Source organism: Crinia signifera, chromosome 6 (genome assembly GCF_055691185.1).
Source record: "Crinia signifera chromosome 6, ASM5569118v1, whole genome shotgun sequence".
NCBI classification, from domain to species: domain Eukaryota; kingdom Metazoa; phylum Chordata; class Amphibia; order Anura; family Myobatrachidae; genus Crinia; species Crinia signifera.
The window spans coordinates 125557097-125576580 of NC_139222.1; the positions used below are offsets into that span (position 1 = coordinate 125557097).

Below are 19484 nucleotides of genomic sequence, written 5' to 3' on the forward strand. Positions count from 1 at the left end.
CGTGTCAATTATTCCTGTTGTCTTTTTTCTTTCTTTAGACAAGAGATAATGATGAGTAAAGGAATAGAGTAAGCATGGTGGTCATTATGAAGCTATTTCAATGGTCTAACTCTTCCTGCACAGTGAATCCTTGTGCAGCAAGAGGGGGATGATGGCTACATGATTGACACTCTAAAGGTCCTGCTTTTGTCACAGCAAAGAGTAGCAGGATCCGACAGGTTTCCTGTTCTCCAGGGAAGACTTTCTGAAATTCTCATTCATTCCAGTAACTTTTGAACAGTGTATTGTATCCTGGTAGACAGGCAGATAAAATTTAATAAACAAGTTCACGCTGTAGAACTTTTCCTTAAATGTATTTCCCCCATAATCTGATAATGTGCACTGTGTGTTTGCAATAACATCTGCTCAATCTGATGGTTGCTATGGGCAGCATCACCTCTTTTCATTTTTAGAAGCTTTAGTAAATTTACCCTTGCAATATCACTACATAAGCTACAAGTGAAATCATTTAAAAAGTTAAAAGGAATAATTTAAAAAAAGTGTTAATATTTTCTTTTTGAATACATATTTTAGTGTGTTCCAAATTACATTTACAAATTTTTGAATGACAGTTGCAGAAACATAAGTTCCAAAAGCGTAAATTGCAGAAATGCATTTAGTAAACACAACAACAGAATTTGACAATTGAAGGAACAAGCGCATATTAAATAATAACATATTGTTTTTTTTTTTCTTTTTAACCCTATCACAAATAGAGTTAAAAGTGTATTTATTTAAAAATGCTATTTGTTTATCTATTAAGGTAGTTTTAATTTTCAGTTGCCAAATAATTCTTGCCCTGATTGCGGGCTGTATTTGAACAGGATTCTTTAGCTAAAAATCATGCAAAGTTTTTCCTACAGCTATCAAATATTGTCTCCTGCACAAACATACTGTATTTGTATTCAGAGAGACAGCGTAAATTTTGTGAAAAAAATAATATTGTAATAAAATATATTTATATATATATATATATATTTAAAATGTATGCAGATAACATCTTGGTTTCCAAAGGCTATCAATCTGCAATAATGCCTAGCAACCATATTTCCTTTTTATTAACGGAATACAATCACCATGGATACCAATTGTGATCTCTTTCAATAATCAATAAACAAAAACAAGTTATTAACAAGTCATGAAAAACAGCTAATGATTAGCAAATATAACAATAATAGCATATATTAACATCAGTTTTAAACATATGGTATAATGTTCAAGCCAAGCACATAAGACACTGCCCCAAATTGGGCACACATTTCAGCATGTTCCCTTTTATTCTGGGAAACCTATGATTTATACAGGGTACACTGTAATTTACCACAAAACCTGTGTATATTATGTGTCCTGAATTATAAGGGATTTTATGGCAAGCCTACATACAGTAAGTACAAAATACTATCTACTGTAGGTCAGCTTTGTACAATGGTAGTACATTTTCTTCTCGGGACAAATATTTAGGTGTCTTTATTTAAAGGTATGTGCAGCAAATAATACCATTCATAACAATCCACTACATTGTATCATTTCCACCATTTTGAAAATGTCTTTCCACACAATTATTTATTTTAGACCTACATACCAGTGTTGGGTCTAGCTTTTAAATGCTCTTCTTATTTGTAATAATAATAATAATAATAATAATAATAATAATAATAATGTTATTTACTAAAATTGGCAGTTTATATGTCCTATTATTTGAAATCTCTCATGTACAATCAACACCAAAAGTGTTGTAAACAAGCAAAGCTACTATGTATATTGTACAATTGAAAACAGTAGCTAATGTTTCCATTTGTATAACAACTATCTATGTCCCTTCATAACATTACATGTATGTTTTAATCTATAAAGATGTAAACTTTTAAACTCACATAATCGAGGTAACAATTATTTTATCTGCAAGTTAAGAAGTTAAAATCTAATGTACAATACGACATCGTTCAATGCCAATAATTTTCATGCAAAATGAAATGTAGTTAATGCATATAGTCTGTCTATTGTAATGACAAAATATGTTTAATTAAGGCTGTAGAGCTGGTTTGGTCAACCTGTGGATCTGTGGCTATTGTGGAACAACAAGTCTCAGCATAACTGGCTAGCCAAGGCAATATAGGATTTGTAGTTCAACGTCAGCTACAGGTCCTGCTATAGGCCGTGACTGGGTGAGTAGTGGAAAGATTTGTTTTGTTGACTTACCAATGCATTCGCTTTCATTTTCAATTGTGAATGCACTGGGTAAAGGTTATTTATGTAACAAAAAGTTGTATTATTGCTTTCAAAATTGTTAAGGACAACAATTTAGCAGAAAGGTATGACTTATTTTTCAACTTCTTAATGGCATCAAGTAGATTTATAAGGCAAACATTACCACAAAATGATCTGTACAGTAATACAGTAATAGACATGCAATGGCATATGAGGGTAAAAGATTAAGAGGAAGTGTGACTGGATCCATTATTTAAATGAGTATTGCCCAGTTCAAGGACATTGATCATATCTATAGATTTAGAAGCCAAATTACCATATTTTTCTTACTTAAAAATAAGGTATTCTTCCAACATGTAAATCCTATCACATAAGGAGAAGTCACCAACACAGGACAATGAAGCATTAAAATATTGGCACATTTATGACCAGAACAAATTTGTTGCAACTATTGGTAACTAAACAGATTTCTGTTACAGTAGATAATTGCAGAATCAGATTAGTTGATTGATTTATAGCACATTTTCCATAAATTTAATTTGTGGACTTGGTTAACAGGTTTCACTAGATATGTATTAAATTGACAATTACATTTTAGACTGTACCTAAAGCCACCCTTTCTGGATAGAGCTAATCCAAATCTGATTTCCCAAAGAAATTAATCAGTAAAACGTTCCAATTCAAAATTTGTGTAATAAGAAAATTTTAATGAATTTGAAAATGTTATTATTACAAATACTACACTAGTGTATATTAGTGTTATTTTTGTGTTTCTGTATATCTGCATAAATGCCATATCTTTGCGAATATAATTGTAAAAAAATGGTTGGTAAATTGAAAGTTAGAGGGCAGAGGTAACGTACAGTTAAAAAGATGGTGAACATTTCAGAAAAAAGCTGGAGAAAAATGGGGCACATGAGGGTAAACCTCATGGAGATCTATATGTTTTCATTACTTCACATTTGGAATTTCCACAGACCCCACTCCTTAATCACCCCCTACCCATTTAGAGTTGTTCCCAGAAATTTCCTGGACTGATTTTCTATCTGCAACACCCCTGATTATATCCATACTGAGAATCAAAAGAAGAAACCTCTGCTTAGTAAAAAATGTAAGCATTTCAATATAATTTACAAAGATTGCGGTGACTATTTAGTTATTGGTTAACTGTCAATCTTTAAGTATACCAATTAATTGGAAGACTAGGAAAAATGTGCCCTAGCTTTTAGTCTGTAACAGCTTATTTTTCTGCCTCAGGGGACGTCAGCACTGTAGGTGATCAGGCCTGAATGGCAGAACAATTGAAATGCTGCTGTTGGGGTCCATCTAGTGGCAGGTACCTAAAGATTAACAGTTGACTTGACCCCTAAAAGTTAGGTAGCTCACTAAACAAGAGAACAGTTAGAAAGATGTTTTGGTTGTTTTACTAAGATTGTTCCTAAAATGCAACAGCCTGTGCCCTTCTTTGATAAACCAATGGCAAATCCTATTACAAAATACTTTGATGTAGATTACAAGAAATAGAGCTCTAATAGCCACCTCACTATCCAAACAAAAAACATTTATATATAATCATGGCTTATTTACAAAAAACTTTTATCTTAAATATGGCCATATTAACAAAAAAAATGATTGAAAAGTTCTGTTACCTAGCCTTCACTGTTCCTCTTAACCTCCTAACAAAGCATGTAATGAACATGTTTACATGTAAAACATTTGAGATATACACAAGTAAGTGGAATATAATGGCTTGTGCCTCCACCATATGGACAGAAAACATGCTATCCATGACGGTTCATATGCAATGATTGCAAAAGTGCTAATAGGCATGACAGCATAGTAAAACACACAATCTGTAGTCAAATAGAATAACATAAATTCTGCAATACTGTATATTTACAATAACATAATATAGTTCTCTGTTATTTTGGTATTGGGATATATTAAAATCAGCAGCAAAACATATTAGAATATATGACTGTAGGTTCTATACATATGCTTGTTAAGCTTGGAAGAGTTTTTTTTTATTTTTTTTAATGTTTTTTTTATTTATTTTAATTGTGGTGTGCAAAGCATTGCTATTTCTTTGTGCGCTAATTTCCTCCATGATATGAAGCTTAAACACAGCATTGTTTTTCAATAAGATTACATGATTCTAAAGGGAAACTATAATATTATCTATACTAATATATTTATTAAATTCCTGTTTTTGGAAATATAAATTTGTTAAATTATCTTCATTAGTTTCCTCTTTGAACTAAGCTAACAAAGCAACGGTACCATTGTCAATCTAAAGAAATACATTATTTACTTAAAATATTTGTATTCTTGCATTCTTTCATTTGCACAAGCTCTTATGTACCATGGTAAAGGACAATGCGAAATTTGTGTATTTCAATATGATTTGCCTTATAATGCTAAAAACATGCTTAAAATATAGAGAGTTTGTTAATGATGAATTACTTCATTAGACTATGCTGGTATACAATGGCTTTCATTTATATTGGTTGATAGCACTTTAATAAAAAGTGTTTCCCTGATCAAATTATAGATACTACCTATTTCATTACCTACTCTAATTCAATTATAAACTTCATTCCCAAACTGATTTATCAACTGCATTGGCCAAGTAGTAAAAGACACTTCCTGGTAGATTGGCACAGTTTTTAAATCACAAAGATATTTTCTTACACAATAAATAAAATATTATACCCAATGAAAAGTTGCAGTTGTTTCTAAGCATTTTATAGTCATTTCTACCATGTTCCACACACTTTGTTCTAGGAATGTTTAAAAAGTTCTTGATAGAAAGTTATGAAAATACCTTTCTCTAGAATAAAAGATACTGCAACTTTTGACGATTCTCAGTCTGGTTCAGGATAAATACATCAAACAATGTGAGAATAGAGGTATTTGTATGATTGTACACCCAGGATAGTCACCTAAGGATACTTTCATACACAGGAGGAAACCACACTTTCTTCTCTCTGAAGGTCATTTGGTGGCCTTCAATTTCCATAAAACTGGTCAAACATGCAAGATGTTTGAAGTTGGCGATCCACACAATGCCTTTGTAGTGGGTTATAAAAAAGAAAGTCAAGAGGTCATTTTCATTACTATTAAGATCTCTCACAGCATGGTCCAACAGTGCTTTCCAAGGACAGTTGAGATGCTTGACGGAGCAGAGGGCCTGTTGATGGATCAACCATTGATGATGTTGGGAATAACTTGTACCAGCCTATAACCATGCTTGATAAATCCAACTCTTCTAGAAGTATTCTTGCAACTCCCATGAAATGCTTTCGCTCCATCCTTCCATAATTTCCCCAAACCATCACCTGGAAAAGTAAACATATAGACCATTGTCATACAACATCAATATATATACTGGATATATATATATATATATATATATATATATATATATATATAACAAAATCCCTAGAATTGCGCTAGTTCCTAATTGAAAGGCGGTCGCTGAAAACACTTGGAATCCTGCTAGTGAGACCTTTTCAACCTTAATACCAACATAATAGTGTTAAATAGTGCCCAAATTCAACTGACTTTGTGATCATTTTTGTCTTCCCTTATTTTACATACACATGAACAAATTTGTTTGTGTGTATGTAAAATAAGGGAAGACAGAAATTATCACAAAGTCAGTTGAATTTGGGCGCCATTTAACACTACTGTGGTGATATATGTGTATATATATATATATATATATATATAGTTGTGCTCATAAGTTTACATACCCTAGCAGAATTTGTGATTTTCTGGCCATTTGTCAGAGAATATGAATGATAACTCACAAACTTTTCTTTCACTCATGGTTAGTGGTTGGGTGGAGCCATTTATTGTCAAACAACTGTGTTTACTCTTTAAATCATAATGACAACAGAATATCTTACACCTACGCAGATATATGTAACCAATATCTCTGAATTCTATTATCATGTAGTGTTCAAGATTGGTTACTAATACTATTCAGTGAGCTGGGGGTCTTGTTTTACTTACTCAGTATTAACCCCTCCCTAATGCACCTGAGTAATATTACAGAATTAATTGAGCATCTACCACTATCTGTGTATGGTATATATATATATATATATATATATATATATATATATATATATATATATATATATATATATATATATATATATATATATACACAGAGAGAGAGAGAGAGAGAGAGAGAGAGAGAGAGAGAGAGAGAGAGAGGGAGAGAGAGAGAGAGATTTAAAAGTGATATCCACATTTGGAAGATTGCTACAAATTCATTTATAACTTTTTTTTTTTAAATACTATTGCTTTATAAATGACTTCCTTATTTTTATTTTAACCAAAGTCCTGACTTCATCTAGCTAGATATATTTATTTTTATTATCGTTTGACATTACACAGAACAGCCATTTAATTTGTACTGGTCACAGTCATGTTCATGTACAAAAATAGTAAACAATGCCCCTTGGTCTTAAAAAGTTCTTGGCGAAAAGCACAGAGACATCTAAAACATAAACAATGTGTTTCAGAAAATACACTCTTTATCATTGACTAAATTTGTATGTATAAAAAGAGTATTGCTCTTCATACTCTTTAACCATTTGACTGATTAATTATTCATCAAAAACTAAAATTGTTCACCTTTTGTACTATTAATTTATGTAAATGTTAGCTATTAATTAAATCTGATTTTTTTTAACAAATATGCAGAATCATTAATAAAAATATACTGATTCAAGTCTATATAGCTACTGTTGAGACTTTTTTCATTTTGTAATGTAAAAACACAGGGTTCTATTTAAAATTGTATAAAGCTACTTCTTCTGGGACTTCACAGTCCTACAGGAAGAGTTGTTACCAGCAAGGGGTGAGGAGATCATGCATCTCTGCTGCCACTGTGTTGCCAGGGAAAGGGGGTAGAGCAGGACATGATAAGGTGCCATATGGGCCTGGAATTGAAAATAATCACAGTCCCGTAATAAAAAGTGGAGGAGCTGTGACAGTACTGTGTGGGTGTGGCCAGAGAAACGTTGGTGTGTATATCCTCTACAATATCATCTCTACTGTTAAAATAAATACATAAAAAGTGAAACATTGCATAATTTTGTTAGGAAACTAGAAATGTAATTTTAATATTTAATTTATGGCTGACTGTGGCCAACTGGTCATCATCCTACTGCTGTGAGGATGGGCCCTTTTTTATGTGGGAATGTGGAGGAGTGTAGCTCCACCCCCCATTGTTAATCTGGCTCTGAATGAGAGGCAGCAGGGAGTCCAGAGCAGATGGTGGATGATCCCAATGGAGAACCATCTGCAAGCAGTGCCAGATTAAGCCTTCGGGGGGCCCGGGGTACTTTAGACAGGGGGGGCCCCCTTGCACTTGTCATTACTGGCCGCAAACTGCATGGGAGAATATTACACTGTCAAAACACAGAGTAAAGGCAGAATAAACTTGGTCAATGGGTAACTGCAGGGGATATAGAGTATATTCACCAGTATAGGCCAGCACACCTCATCAATAACAACTGCAGCGTTGCCTTCCCTTGGTTTCCGGCAGGATTCCAAACATACAGCGTAGGTAGGGCGGCACTCGCTTAATTGAAGACGCTCACACATGGAGTATTTCAGTCTACGTTTCGGAGCTCTTTAATATCACTCCGTCATCAGAGTATCAGAGTATATACGTATATATATATATATATATATATATATATATATATATATTCATTTCATTCTGCTGATCTTGATAAAAGTGCACGGGCACTGAAACGTTGACCACAAGCTGGGCATCTGTTGTATTTCTTTCCCAGTCTGGGAGTGCTGCCGTCCACACCACGATATATATATATATAGATACACACACACACATACTTACCACATGAAAAGCCTGCGTTTGTCCCTCTGCACCTTACTCTGTAGGAGACCTCACAGTCCTAGTGCTGCCTCTGATTAAAAACCCTCCCATGACTAAGCTGCTGCTGCTGTTCTCCATGGGCCTGAGAAGCATGTAATGAGCTTCACCAATCAGAGCTCAGTACAAACCTCTCAGCCTCTGCCCTCTGGTGCAAAGTGTCATGACTCTTAGTCAACTCCCAGTAATGCACAGCACACTCATGCAATCAGTGTGCCTTGGCTCCCGATGCTCAGCACCATTAATCATTGTCACATTGACAGATAGGTGAAGCTGCAGCACTACTCCACTGCCATGCACAAAACCTTTAGCTAAAAAAAAAAAAAAAAGTTTTGTTTTTTTTGAAAAATACATGCCAACCACAGGGGGCCCCTAGCTAGAGGTGGGCCCAGGGGCACTGACCCCTTGTGCCTCCATTATAATCCGGCCCTGTCTGCAAGTAGTGAGCAGATTTTATTGGCCATTGCCTGTTACAGTTGCCACCACAATAAATTAACTAATTAAAACTGCACTACCACCAACATAAAAAGATTTTTGCGAGGATCATCCTGTTCTGTAAAAAATAACTAGTAAATCTATTTATCTTACCAACTTTACTACCCATGCCCCAACAGTCATCAAATGGGATATTGGGGCAGATGTATTAAGCCTGGAGAAGAGATAAACTGGAGATTAAGTGATAGGAGATAAAGCACCAGCCAATGAACTGCGTTTGAAAATGACAGTTGGAAGGTGATTGGCTGTGCTTTATATCCTTTCACGTTATCTCCACTTCATCTCCAGTTTATCTTTTCTCCAGGCTTAATACATCTGTCCCATTGAGAGGTATGACTCAATGACACTATTTTTAATCTGGGCTCCCACTAAGGAGAGGAGTATCTTATTTAAATATTTTACTAGAGATTAATTAATCTTGTAAGTAAATTATGCATAAAAATAATTACTTTTGTGATAGGCGGACTCAGTGGCACTCCCTCCCCAGATCCCGGTGCCCTAGGCAGCTGCCCAAAGCTGCCTAGTGGTAGAGCCATTCCTGAGAGCAACTCTGAAAGAGCTGCAATAGTATGATAGTAGCCAATTTCTTTTTTAGAGATGTATTTAAAATATACAGTATAGTACTTGAAAAGACATGGAAAAGTAATCTTGGCTGTTACATATACTGTAGATATATATGTATATAATTGTCATAAGGCCAATGTAGTGATAAACATATAGAGTGAGATGCACTTAGCCTTGAATAGTGATAAAATGAAGAGTGATAAGCCACCAACCAATCAGCTCCTACCTGTCATTTTTCAAACACAGCCGGTGACATGACAGGTAGGAGCTGATTGGCTGGTGGTTTATCACTCTCCATTTTATCACTTTTCAAGCTTAGTACATCTGGCCCTTAGCAGAGTTCACTTTAACCTTATAAAATTAAAAAGGTTTTAGCCTTTCCTCCAATTCAGATTGGGTTTTATTATTCATTTCCTAGTCTATTGAAGGATATGACAGGATACTTTTAACATATTTATCACAAAAGTAGAGAAGGCGTTCTCAAACATATTTTCAAATCTTAGGATTTTAAGAATGCTGGGATACAATGTCTTGTTATTGTGAATAAACATGTATAGTATCTACATAATACATATATTAGGGCCTGATTCAGAGTGGGTTGTAGTTTTCAAATTCTCACAAAACTACAACCCGGGGGTGCCCAGCACAGGAAAATGCCACCACCCCTCATGTTGGGTCCCAAAATTTGGTCATCACTTAATTGTGAGCACTAGAACATCACCAGCTGCCCCCTGGCTGCACACCCTAGCTGCGAAGCCAAGCGCAGGCCTACCATGTTTGAGGCTGCATTGCCTAGACTGCTTCTACAAAACACTCGGTCACCATCTCCCATTGCATTATCACCACCTCTGAAACAGCACACCTGTGTTTACAGTTTCAGGGCTCGCGCATGTGCGTCCCAGCATGCACACATGCACAGAAGTGCGGTAATCACCTAATAGTCATTTCCACACTTCTGCAGTTGGGTCTGAATCAGGCCATTCGTCTACTAGACTGCACACATTTAATCAATGTTTTGTTCCATTTCAGCACCAGTAAAGGTTTCTGCTTATTATTTTATGCTACTCATTAGCCAAAAGTATTGATGTCAAGGCTAATGATCTTCGGCCTTAAATTCAATTGGATCTTTTTTTTTTACTAACAGCATTGACTATTCTACACTATAGGATCACTAAACATTGACATAATAGATGTTAAAATAAAGGATAATTAATTTAGGGATGGCCCTTGGTGGGTTAGCCTTCAATGGTAACCTTGTTATAAAATCATTGACATGTAAATTATGAAGGGTTTCTCCAAGTGATGGTCATCTCTGCACTATTGTTCAAGGGGCTAAGGGTCAATAAAAGGTGAGGGAGGTTTGTTATGGATCAGCTTGGAATCAGAGCTAAGCTCAATATCCTGGCCCCAAAAAAACACATCTAGGGAAAGGGCCTCTACCGTTGATGGCGGAACACCATAAAATCTCAGCCATCAGTCGCAAAACTATCTACCATTGGTGGTTAGATTTTTCGTGACCATTGATGGTCAATGGTCAACCCTAAATGACCTGATAAAGAACAAATCAATAATATAGATCTTCAGTTTAATCTTGGTGGTAAGGAGCTGCATATTCTAAGATAGAGATTGGCAGGTCAATCTGTTTACAGGCTCGTACCTGTAATATTTTCCCTTGCGGGCTCTCTGAAAACACAAGCACTTGATTGTACAATGGATCTACTGATTTTCGGGCAATCTTTGTCTTCTTCTTAGCGACACATGTTCCATTATCCAGCAGATACACCTTTATGTAAGCAGCTGAAAGATATAAAATAAGACAATATTAAAAATGTCAACCGAAGAACCTGATCAGCTGCTTGTACACTGAGTAGCATTTGGACAATCTTGCAGCAAAATGAATAAATATACTTAGTTATTGGTATTTGTTTCCTAGCACGGCGGCCAGATTTTCCACGTACGGCACCGTAGGGAAATCGCATCTCGATGCGATTTTTTCATGTATTCCTTTTTTTCCTCAATTTACACCACGATATCACATCGCATCGCATGTCCCGCAAAATCGCATGCGATCGCATGCGATTTTACAGAGTGTGCGATGCCATGACATTAGTTATACAATAAAATTATTGTATGTCCCAAAAATAGATTTAACGCACCCCCCCCCCCACTATCCACGCCACCCTGAAGCCATCATCGTTACGCTCACCACGCTTCGGGCCCAACTCCGCGCCGAAGTGAATAGTGGGGTAATGAAAAAGTTGGAGGACGCATTCCGCCGCCCCTCGCGGGGCTCGCCACGCTTCGGGGTGGCGTGGATAGTGGGGGTGGGGGTGCGTTAAACCTATTTTTTGGGACATAGAATCATATAATTGTATACCTAATTTCATGGCATCACCCACCCTATAAATCACATACGATCGCATGCGATTAAAAATCGCATGCGATCGGATGCGATTTTGCAGCAGATGCGATGGCCCGGGGTTAGAATAGATTACATAGGAAAATTGCATCACATCGCACATCGCATGGCCCTAAAATGGCCCATGCGATGCGATGCGACTTCACTACGCAGAATAGCCCACTAAGCAAATAGCTTAGTGGGCGCCATGCAAGGAAACAAACTACCAAAGTGTCTAACAAATTTATATACCCAGCTTCAGTAGTAACATGCTCGCACACAACGTCTAGTCAACTTAATATGATTAAATATGATTTGCAGAGATTTTTATTTTATTTCCTACAATATTACATATGGTTGAACACACAATTAGAAATATTTAGCTTCTGTGTAGCACCAAGGTTTGACTGATTTATAATCAGGAGTAACACAATGCATTGCTGGGTTTCATGACAAAACTTAGGTAGGGGCCCACAGATGCGGCAGTAGTAACAAAAAGAAGTCATCATACATAATCACCAGGTAAGAATCAGTTTCCTGCTAAATCATGTGTTTCTTAAACTATGACAACAGTAAACTTCCAATGGAGTTTAGAGAGTTACTACTGTACATCTCCTCATCCTCAATTACAAATTTTTTGTAGGTAGGAACGATATCCATTCAAGAGCACAAGTAGTCTCAGTAATTTTAATTTACCCAACTGTGGTGAAGCAGGGATATCCCAAATGTCTGGACTAGGGCATCACGAGGACCGGGTTTTGGAAACACTGTACTAGAACAAACTTTTTTTTTTTTATTCTCTTTAATTTTCTTAATACAATACAAGCAAAGACATACTTACAACAAATCACATAACATTCTTACATACAGTATCCCACACAATATATTTAGTACCCCTTCCAATACATTGCCTCCCGCCTCTATCTCGTCTACTGTTGCTCTTTACCTATTCTTATCGGTTTCCCATCCCTTATTTTACTTTTGGCTTAATTTTCATTCCCTCCCTCAAATGATGCCCAAATTTGTTGTTGTATTTGCTGGTCCAACGTTTCTATATAGTATCTCCATTTTCTATACAACCTCCTAAACCCTCCCTTTTGGTCCAGCAATGCATTTTGTTTCTCAAAATGCAGTGTTTTCCCCAGTAGAAGTCTTACATTCTCTATCCTTGGGACTTTTTTTGATGTCCAATTATTCAAAATCTCTTTTTTTGCGATTGTGACTACTATTGTTAATATTGGGATTAATCCCCTTTCCTCTGGTTTGAGATCCCATATCGTGAGATTCGCAAACATCAAGGCCTTAATGTTCCTAGTTACTTTCAATCCAAATGTATTGTTGATGAAATTTATAAATTTATTCCAGAAACGTTGGATCTTAGGGCAGTCCCAAAAATTATGTTTAAAGAGTGCATTCTGTATCTTACACTTAGGGCATATACCCCTTTCCTCCTGAACCATGTATTTACGTTGTCCCTGTGCTATATAGGCTCTGTGGATAGTGAGGAAGTGCACTTCTTGGAGCATTGCCGAGGGCAATTGCTTCAATACTTTTTCTAGGTGTGAAAGTGTGTTTAGAAGAGAATTTTCTTCTACTTGGTCTTTGGACCAGGCTGTGCAAAGTGTTAACCATAATCTGTGCTTATCTAAAGGCATTAAGTTCCAGTACAATTGTTTTATTTTGTATGGGCTCACCTTACTTAATTTCAATAACTGTGTATTATCCTATTTTCTTTATCCCTAATATTAATGTGAGGAGTGAGATTTTGGATAAAGTGCCTTAATTGGAGGTACATGTGAAATTGTGTCTTTTAGCATTCCCCTGGGTCAAAAATATCTTTAATTTCCATTATCCCTTGGGTTTGCCAATATTTAAATACGGCATTTTCTAATGCCGGAGTGAACATAGGATTACCACAAATTGTTATATATTTAGATACAGTGTGCAAAGAGTGTAGGTGTTTGTGAGTTTTTATCCAAGAAAGATAGGTGGGCATGAACAATACATTTGATTTAATCTTTGTAGGAATTAATTTTGGGGGGTATGCAGTAGTGCACTCAATGTGTATGGGGTTACTAAGGCTTGCTATATCTCAAAGTTTGTATATATCGATCTCCGAAGCAGCCAATCTGCTGAGTATCTGAAGGAGATAGCCAACATATATTTATCTATATTGGGGATCGCTAAGCCACCTTCTCTGCGTTGCAGATGCAATTTTTTTAGAGCTATTCTTGGTTTTTTCCCCTGCCACAGAAATTTTGTAAAAGCTTTATTGCATGTTGCGATATCTCCTCAGGATAGCTTTATGGGTAACATCTGTATTGCATACAGGAGTTTGGGGAATACCACACTCTTCAGTACTGCTGCTCGCCCTAACAGGGATAACAGAAGGTTTATCCATTCTGTTAGTTGTCTCTTTATTTGTTTTACAATAGGAGTATAGTTGTATCTATATAGATCGTGTGTTCTAGGAGTAAATTTTATTGCCAAATATTTCATAGGGGATGTTAGATATCGAAATTTTGTAAATTTTTGTGTGGAGTTATGTAATATTTAGGTCTCAATAAGTTCTAAAATTTCTGATTTATTATGGTTTACTTTGTACCATGCAAATATTTCAAATTGGTCTAGAGTCTGTATTATTTTAAGGACCGACAGACTCGGGTTTGAGATAAGGAGAAGTAGATCGTCAGCAAACAATGAGGCTTTTATCTCATTTTTCCCTATCTTTATCCCCTGGATATCTACATTTTCTCTTAAGGCTATAGCTAACGGTTCTATCGCGAGAGCGAATAATAATGGGGATATCGGGCAACCTTGTCGGGTTCCCCGCTCTATCTTAATGTGGTCTGATAGGCACCCATTTCCCAGCACTTGGGACGTTGAACTGGTATATAGTGCTTTCAATATTTCCCTAAACTCTTCTGGGAACCCAAATCTTCTTTGGGTCTCTATAAGGTGGTCCGATGACAGTAGATCAAAAGCCTTTTCGGCATCAATCGCCATTAAAATATTAGGTGTGTTATTCTCTGATTGTTCTATTTGTTGGATTACCGCTATTATTTTTCTAATGTTGCAGTTGGAGTGTTTACCTCTTATAAATCCTGTTTGATCTACATTACTTAGATCTGGGATTAATGTTTCTATTCTTTCTGCTAGGATTTTTGTCAGTATTTTGTAATCCACATTTAACAGTGATATTGGGCGGTACGATTCCGGGCATGCTTGATCTCTATCCTTTTTTGGTATTACCCATATTAATGCTGCATTGAAATATTGTGGAATTTGGCACATCGTTAAGATGCTATTAAACACTTTTGTAAGGGGCTCCGTAATATGCGGGAGTAGAATCTTATAAAATTCCCCCGTGAGCCCGTCTGGGCCTGGAGCTCTATTTGGTTTTAATGAATTAATCGCCTTTTTTACTTCTATAGTTGTTATTGGCACAGTGATTGTATTGGCTATCTCTAGGGGAATTTTTGGTAGATTGACTTTTTCCCAAAAGCTGTATTTCGCCTCTTTATTTAGACTTGCCTCTTTATAGATTTGTTCATAATATTCCCTTAGAGTTTCGACTATTTGTTTGCTATCTGATGTTTTTGTTCCGTCCCTCTTGTTGAGATTTGGTATTATATTGGATGGGTATGAAGTTCTAAGCAGATTTGAAAGTATACGTCCTGTGCGGTTCCCCATTTTGTGAAATCTATATTCTTTTTGGAATGTGTATCTATCGCCTATGGTCTGCAGGGTATTTTCAAATTGTAGTTTTGCAATAATATATTCTGTTTTAGTTTGGGGGTTGGGTTTCTTTTTAAAAATTTTATGATAGGTATCTGTTAATTTTTGTTGGGCTATGTTATATTTCTGAGTTTTAATTCTTTTATTTTGACTCTCATAAGCAATCAGGATCCCTCTTAATACGGCTTTATCTGTCTGCCAGTAGTTTTGTGGGTTGTCTCCTTCATTTTGTTTGTTATTCCTCTCAAACTCCACCCAACTATTCTCCAGATTTTTTTTAAATGCCCTAGAAATCGCTAAATATGTTGGGAATCTCCATTGTCTGAAGTTACCTCTATTTTGTTGGAGGGCGGTTTTTGCCATACTAGGGCGTGGTCTGATATAGTTATTGGTTCAATTTGAACCTCCCCCACTCTGGTCTGTATAGATTCTGATACCAAAAGATAGTCAATTCTAGAGAAGGATTTGTGAACACCCAAGTAACACGTGTATTCTTTTTCCGTCGGATGGCGGGCTCTCCACATATCCCTTAATCTCAGCTGTTCACAAATCCATCTTATACCACATTTTGGAGAACGTGGCCGTATTGATGGGCCAGCACTCCTATCAAAGTATCTAGAGGTCACCAAATTGAAATCTCCTCCAACCAACAACATACATGAGGACAGTGGTCTCATTATATCTACGTTAGGGGCAAATACATTTGCTAATATATATCTTGCTTTATTTATAAATAAATCTACTATCACGTATCTCCCCTCTTTGTCTGACACAATTTAATTTACCTCGCATTGCAGTTGGGTGGATATAAGAGTCACTACACCTCTAGCCTTTGAGTTGTATGATGATGAAGCGATCACTTTTTTCCCCATCGTATTTAATTTCACTATCTCCTTTGCTGTTAGGTGGGTTTCCTGTATAAGGGCCACATCGATCCATAGTTTGTTCAGGTACACCAGGATCTTTTTTCTTTTTATTGGGGAGTTTATACCTCCCACATTCCATGTTGCTATTTTACGATCCGGCATATCTGATCCGAAGAAGGGTTACTTTGTTTGCTACTCCCAGGGAGAAGGGATTTATCCTAGCATCCCATTCCTGTGGGACGTAGTTACCGATATTGTGTTTTTTTAATGACTCAGGGTACTCTGAGCGCCAGTTTACATTGGGGGGACCAAACATACTACATAAGACATACCACTCGATCTTCCCTGTAACAATCCTATACCATGCCCAGGGGAGATCGAACAAACTCTTTATCTACCAGCAGTACGAAATAAAAGTATTATTACTATGTACACAGACATATAATAATGCTAGGTTCTGTAATTGTACAACATTTACAAATGGTAAAAAAAAAATCAATAAAGAAAACAACTTTTGCTTAATATTAAAAGTTATGTTTAATTAATAAATCAAGAAGAATATCTGTAAATTTGCTCTGTAAATCAGCAGCCCATGGATCAGGTCTGAATAACCCTATAGTACTGACTAACTTACCATTCTATGTATTTTTATAGATCAGTACATTTTTTTACATTTTATAAGTTTCAGAGTCAAATAAACGGTTTGAATTAGATTTATTAAACTAGCAAAGGGAAGTGTATGTTTAAATAAAATATATAAACATATAAAAAGCAGTACAAAAAATGTTAAATGTTAAATCAAATACAGATTTCCTCAACTACTGTACCAGAAAAAAAAGCTACAGTACTGTATATGTCTCTAGAAAAACTAATAATATAATTTACAAATGCTAATTACGGACACAATAGGCCCTTATCTGACCACACCTTGCTCGAACTGACCTCAAAATCTGTCAAGAAAGTCCATTAAAACTTATAATTGCATTAGAATTACATTTTCAATGGATTGATCTGCATTCCAAGTGTGGTTTTATCGGACTTGTGAGGGCCTAAAGTCAGAATCAGGCCAGTATACAGTATATTATGTATATTCGCTACTGTTTGGGAAATTTTCAAATTGGAGAAAGGTGGAATGTGGTGTCCCACAGGGTTCAGTATTGGGTCCCACCATGTTTAATATATTCATTAATGATATAGGTGATGGCCTGCAAAGTAGTATTGCAATATTTGCAGATGACACAAAATTGAGCAAGGTAATGAATTCAGAAGGGGACGTGGAAGTACTACAAAAAGACGTGGTTAAACTTGCAACGTGGGCAGCAAGGTGGAAGATGCAATTTAATGTGGATAAATACAAAGTAATTCATTTTGGAAGAAAAATACTCACGCTAGTTATAAATTAAATGAGGTTAGTATTGGGAGCTCTGCAGTGGAAAAGGATTTAGGCATTTTCATAAATGATAGAATGAGTAATAGTGCACACTGCTCAAGTGCGGCAGCGAAGGCAAACAGGACCTTGGCAGGAATCAAGAGATGCCAGTGTGATAGTACCACTTTACAAATCGTTGGTAAGGCCTCATTTAGAGTACTGTGTCCAGTTCTGGGAACCTCACCTTAAAAAAAGATATAAATAAACTTGAAGTGGTTCAGAGAAGGGCAACTAAATTAATAAGGGGTCTAGAGTCGACAGAATATAAAGATAGGCTATCCAGGCTGAATATGTATTCACTTGAAAAACGAAGACTGAGAGGTGATATCTCCAAGGAGCTTTAGGATGACTTATTCAGTAACAGGGCTGTACTTAGGACGTGAGGGCATGCACTGAGAATTAAACAGACAAAATTTCATACGGAATTAAGAAGAGGATTCTTCACCGTGAGAACTGTTAAGTTCTGGAACGCTTTGGCAGAAAATGTGGTAACAGAAAACACAGTAAATGAGTTTAAAAAAAAAAATGGATGCGTTTATGGGAATGTTATAGTTATTTGCTAGTCTGATATAAAATTAGATAGGTTGAACTTGATGGAATAACATCTTTTTTCAACCTAAATTACTGTGTTACTATGTTATTATGTTACTATGTTTGTTTTATGGTAACTAACTATACAGTATTACAGTATGCTTTTGAATGCTTAATATTGTAATTTTGCCATTCTCTTAAAAAGCAATTTCCCATTATTTGGATTTTCGTTCTGGATCCTCTTGAGGGGAATCCTTGAACAGTAATGTATGGCTTGGCCTTGTATGCCTTGGCTGATATATATGGATTGATTTTCTGTTAAAACCTTCAGCAGTGACCATTAACTGGAGTTACTGACAGACAGTGGTTTAATTATATTTCTGCTTGTTAGCAGGTGGTAAATCAATAACGCATTCATTTTTACTGACAAATGTTTTAGAATAGGAAAACCAGAAACCTAAACTATAAGAAACTGCCATATCAACTTATTTGTAGGCAATACTAAACTGTTTACTGGAAGCATTTTAGGTGGTTGGAAGGAGTAAGGTGGCAGAAGTCGGACCAGGGAGATAAAATAATACCTCCCAACATTTGGGAGTCTAGAATTCAGACTGGGCGCATGACCCAGGTTATAGTGGTTGCGAGCATGCCCTCCTCCTACTGGTGTGGCAATAGTATCGATCTGCATTTACAGCACTGACAACAGGGATAGACTTCACTACTCCTTTCTCCATGGATCTTATTCAGGTTACTACGCAGCAGGGCTGCATTCACACAGGGACCAATGTGTTAGTGCGCATTCGCATATCTGGTGTATGCACCCCATGCACCCAGTGGGCATGGGCAGTGAGGGGCATGAGGCGTTGGTGAGCTCACACCACCATATGGGAACGCCCAGCGTTTCATGGACGTTTCCATGAGAACGCTGGGGGTTTCTATGCCAATGGGGGCATGACAAACAGGCGGGGGGTTGGCAGCATACATCACCATCAGATGTCTGCTGCCTGCCCACTTCCCCCTGAACGTGAACGCATATGTAAGGTTGCTTAGAGCAACCTTACATATGCGTGCACCTTCCACACATTTCGAAGGTCGTCGACCATAGAAAAATGTGTCACATCCATTTGCGAGCCCCTGCGAGCGAGTCGCCTTGTGAATGGGTGGTGGCAGTATGAACAAGTTGGTTTAATTATAAAATCATAAAAAACCCATGTCGACCCTTTCACGTTGACCTATTGCTTCTATCAACCTTTGAACTCGTTGACTTAATGAATGTCAACCTTTTTCATGTGTTGACCT

General features: G+C 36.5%; 1 protein-coding gene across 1 annotated transcript in view; it reads right to left on the reverse strand.

Annotated features, from left to right (window-relative positions):
- Window positions 1–1071: 1071 nt before the first annotated feature.
- The window catches only part of RIMS4 (regulating synaptic membrane exocytosis 4), a 163311-nt gene continuing 144898 nt past the window's right edge, over window positions 1072–19484 (reverse strand). The window contains exons 5-6 of the mRNA XM_083147044.1: window positions 10881–11020; window positions 1072–5585 (exon numbers count right to left, since the gene is read on the reverse strand). Coding sequence (XP_083003170.1) covers window positions 5367–5585; window positions 10881–11020 — 359 coding nt within the window. The 3' untranslated portion in view covers window positions 1072–5366. The remainder of the gene's footprint in view (window positions 5586–10880; window positions 11021–19484) is intronic.